Source organism: Pezoporus wallicus, unplaced genomic scaffold (genome assembly GCF_028554395.1).
Source record: "Pezoporus wallicus isolate ANWC-B61680 ecotype Strahan unplaced genomic scaffold, APGP_CSIRO_Pwel_v1 contig_11832, whole genome shotgun sequence".
Classification (NCBI taxonomy): domain Eukaryota; kingdom Metazoa; phylum Chordata; class Aves; order Psittaciformes; family Psittacidae; genus Pezoporus; species Pezoporus wallicus.
This window is the reverse complement of record NW_026641260.1, coordinates 875-5236: the sequence shown is the minus strand read 5'-3', so window position 1 is coordinate 5236 and position 4362 is coordinate 875. Positions and strand designations below refer to the sequence as shown.

The 4362-nt window shown below is 56.6% G+C and overlaps 1 protein-coding gene across 1 annotated transcript; it reads left to right on the top strand.

Annotated features, from left to right (window-relative positions):
* The first annotated feature begins 1921 nt into the window (after window positions 1-1921).
* LOC130606450 (proline-rich protein 12-like) lies at window positions 1922-3977 on the top strand. Its single transcript, XM_057422803.1, has 2 exons — window positions 1922-2026; window positions 3823-3977. Exons 1-2 carry the CDS (start codon window positions 1922-1924, stop codon window positions 3961-3963), a joined length of 246 nt encoding a protein of 81 aa, XP_057278786.1. The 3' UTR covers window positions 3964-3977.
* The last annotated feature ends 385 nt before the right edge of the window (window positions 3978-4362 follow it).

Sequence of the window (4362 nt, the reverse complement as noted above, 5' to 3'; positions counted from 1 at the left end):
CTCTCCATGGGGCTGTGTCTATGGGGCTGTGTCTATGGGGCTGGCTCTATGGATCTGTGTGTCTCTCCATGGGGCTGTGTCTATGGGGCTGTGTCCATGGGGCTCTCTATGGGGCTGTGTCTCTCCATGGGGCTGTGTCTCTCCATGGGGCTGTGTCCATGGGGCTGGCTCTATGGATCTGTGTCTCTCCATGGGGCTGTGTCTCTCTATGGGGCTGGCTCTATGGGGCTGTGTCTCTCTATGGGCTGTGTCTCTCCATGGGGCTGTGTCCATGGGGCTGGCTCTCTATGGATCTGTGTCTCTCTATGGGGCTGTGTCTCTCCATGGGGCTGTGTCTATGGGGCTGTGTCCATGGGGCTGGCTCTATGGATCTGTGTCTCTCCATGGGGCTGTGTCTCTCTATGGGGCTGTGTCTCTCCATGGGGCTGGCTCTATGGGGCTGTGTCTATGGGGCTGTGTCCATGGGGCTGGCTCTATGGGGCTGTGTCTATGGGGCTGTGTCTCTCCATGGGGCTGGTTTCGGCGCTGTGTGGGGGGGGGATGCGCCGCTCCTCCCCATTGCCGTTGCTCCTCCCCGGCCGGCAGGCCACAGGTACGTTCCCGCAGCTGCAGGGCGGAGCCGGGGAGGCTCTATGGGCTCGTGGGGCTCTATGGGGCTACAGGTACGGGCTCTATGGGGGGCTCTATGGGTCTCTATGGGTCTCTATGGTCTCTATGGTCTCGATGGTCTCAATGGTCTCTATGGGTCTCTATGGTCTCTATTGGGTTCTATGGGGCTCTATGGGTCTCTATGGTCTCTATTGGGTTCTATGGTCTCTATGGGTCTCTATGGGTCTCTATGGGTCTCTATGGGTCTCTATGGTCTCTATTGGGTTCTATGGTCTCTATGGTCTCTATGGGTCTCTATGGTCTCTATTGGGTTCTATGGTCTCTATGGTCTCTATGGGTCTCTATGGTCTCTATTGGGTTCTATGGTCTCTATGGTCTCTATGGGTCTCTATGGTCTCTGTGGGTCTCTATGGTCTCTATTGGGTTCTATGGTCTCTATGGTCTCTATGGGTCTCTGTGGGTCTCTATGGTCTCTATTGGGTTCTATGGGCTCTATGGGGGCGCTGTGGCGGCGCTATGGGTCACTATGGGGTGCTATGGGACACTAAGGGGCTCTGTGGGGCGCTATGGGGCTCTATGTCTCTATGGTTTCTATGTTCTCTATAGGTCTTTATGGTCTCTATTGATCTCTATGGGTCTCTATGGGTCTCTATTGGGCTCTATGGTCTCTATGGGTCTCTATGGTCTCTATTGGGTTCTATGGGCTCTTTGGGGCTCTATGGGTCACTATGGGGTGCTATGGGGCTCTGGGGCGCTATGGGGCTCTATGGTTTCTATGTTCTCTATAGGTCTTTATGGTCTCTATTGATCTCTATGGTTTCTATGGTCTCTATGGGTCTCTATTGGTCTCTGGTCTCTATGGGTCTCTATGGGTCTCTATGGGTCTCTATGGTCTCTATTGGTCTCTATGGTCTCTATGGGTCTCTGTTGGGCTCTATGGACTCTATGGGGCTCTGTGGGTGCTATGGTGCACTATGGTCTCTATGGTATCTAGGTGTCTCTGTTGGTCTCTGTGGTCTCTATGATCTCTATGGTCTCTATTGGTCTCTATGGGCTCTATGGGTCTCTATGGTCTCTATGGGTCTCTATGGTCTCTATGGGTCTCTATGGTCTCTATGGGTCTCTATGGTCTCTATGGTCTCTATTGGTCTCTATGGTCTCTATTGGTCTCTATGGGCTCTATGGGTCTCTATGGGGCACTATGGGCTCTATGGTGTCTATGGGCTCTATGGGGGCTCTTTGGGGCTCTATGGGGCTCTCTGTGTTCTGGGGCCAGTTCTGAGCCCCTGTCGTCCCCCCCGTCCCGCCCCCCATGGCACAGGAGTTCAAGGTGGAGGTGGACAAATCCTTCCTGTGCACCCTGTACCACTCCCTGCACCACTACAAGTACCACACGTTCCTGCGCTGCAAGGACGAGGTGAGCCCCACCTCCTGCCCCATGGCCCCCCGCCCCATGGCGGTACCCAACCCCTTGGGGGTGCTGGTTGTCATGGAGACCGCCTCCATGGGGTTGGAGATGGTCCCCATCCTTCCCATGGCATCCTGGTGCTCATCCCCTGCATGGTGCACTTCTCCATCCCTTCCATCCCATCATAGTTCCCATCTCCATCCCTTCCATCCCATCATAGTTCCCATCTCCATCCCATCCCATCATAGTTCCCATCTCCATCCCATCCCATCATAGTTCCCATCTCCATCCCTTCCATCCCATCATAGTTCCCATCTCCATCCCATCCCATCATAGTTCCCATCTCCATCCCATCCCATCATAGTTCCCATCTCCATCCCATCCCATCATAGTTCCCATCTGCATCCCATCCCATCATAGTTCCCATCTCCATCCCTTCCATCCCATCATAGTTCCCATCTCCATCCCTCCCATCCCATCACCTTCATGGTGCTGTCAATGGCAGCACCCATGGGTGCTACCTATGGGTGCTCCCTATGGAGCTCTCCATGGTGATACCTATGGGTGCTGTCCATGGGTGCTCTTTATGGAGCTCTCCATGGTGCTGTCCATGGGTGCTCCCTATGGAGCTCTCCATGGTGCTACCCATGGGTGCTGTCTATGGAGCTCTCCATGGTGCTGCCTATGGGTGCTGTCCATGGGTGCTCTCTATGGAGCTCTCCATGGTGCTGTCCATGGGTGCTCCCTATGGAGCTCTCCATGGTGCTACCTATGGGTGCTGTCCATGGGTGCTCTCTATGGAGCTCTCCATGGTGCTGTCCATGGGTGCTCCCTATGGAGCTCTCCATGGTGCTACCTATGGGTGCTGTCCATGGGTGCTCTCTATGGAGCTCTCCATGGTGCTGTCCATGGGTGCTCCCTATGGAGCTCTCCATGGTGCTACCAATGGGTGCTCCCTATGGAGCTCTCCATGGTGTTCCCTGTGGGTTGTCCCCATGGGTGCTCTCCATATTGTTCCCTATGGGTTCTACCTATGGGTTGTCCCCATGGGTGCTCCCCATGGTGCTCCCTATGGGTTCTCCCTATGGGTTGTCCCCATGGGTGTTCTCCATGGTGCTCCCTATGGGTTCTCCCCATGGGTTCTCCCCATAAGTGCTCTCTGTGGAGCTCTCCATGGTGCTGCCCACGGGTGCTCTCCATGGTGCTCCCTATGGCGTTCTCCATAGGCGCTCCCTATGGATTACCCCATAGGCTCTCCCTATGGGTTCTCCCTATGGGTTCTCCTCTATGGGTTCCCTATGGGTTACCCCCATAGGCTGTCTCTATGGGCTCTCTCCCCATATGGGTTCCACCCCACGGGTGCTCTCCATGGTGCTCCCTATATAGGCTGTCTCTATGGGTGCTTCCTATGGGTTCTCCCCATGGGTTCTCCCCATAAGTGTTCTCTATGGAGCTCTCCATGGTGCTGCCCACGGGTGCTCTCCGTGGTGCTCCCTATGGCGTTCTCCATAGGCGCTCCCTATGGATTACCCCATAGGCTCTCCCTATGGGTTCTCCCTATGGGTTACCCCCATAGGCTGTCTCTATGGGTGCTCCCTATGGGTTCTCCCCATAAGTGCTCTCTATAGAGCTCTCCATGGTGCTGCCCACGGGTGCTCTCCATGGTGCTCCCTATGGCGTTCTCCATAGGCTCTCCCTATAGGTTACCCCATAGGCTCTCCCTATGGGTTCTCCCTATGGGTTACCCCATAGACTCTCCCTATGGGTGCTCCCCCTCACTTCACCCCCCTCTATCCCCCCCACAGACGACGGCGATCGAGGGCCGCGCCGAGGACCTGGGCCAGGAGGAGGTGGTGCAGCTCTGCATGGGCAACCAGGCCTGGCTCGAGCGCCTCTTCCACTCCTTCAGCGAGCTCCTGGCCCAGGCACGGGCCTCCTGCGCCTGAGGAACCCCCCCATTGGGTGTCCCCCCCCCCTCCGCCCCATAGGGACCCCCAACCCCACACACACCCCATGGACACGGCCGTGGTGGGGGAAGGCAGGAGCCAAGGGCCCCTTTGGGTGGATGAAGACCCCATCCTCCATTGATGGGGACCTCGTTTTGGGGACCCCACACACCATTGATGGGGACACACAACTTGGGGACCCCCCATTGATGGGGACATCCCCCCCCCCCCATCCAACTGGATGGGGACCCCCTTTTGGGGACCCCCCTCCATTGATGGGGACCTCCCCCCTCCATTGATGGAGACACACAACTGCAATGGGGACCCCCATTTTGGGGACCCCCCTCCATTGATGGGGACACCCCCCCCCATTGATGGAGACACCCAACTGCAATGGGG

Coding starts and splice junctions, on each gene's coding strand:
- LOC130606450 (XM_057422803.1), top strand. CDS start 1,922: ATGGCACAGGAGTTCAAGGTGGAGGTGGACAAATCCTTCCTGTGCACC. Junction 2,027..3,822: donor TCCTGCGCTGCAAGGACGAG/GTGAGCCCCACC, acceptor TCCCCCCCACAG/ACGACGGCGATCGAGGGCCG.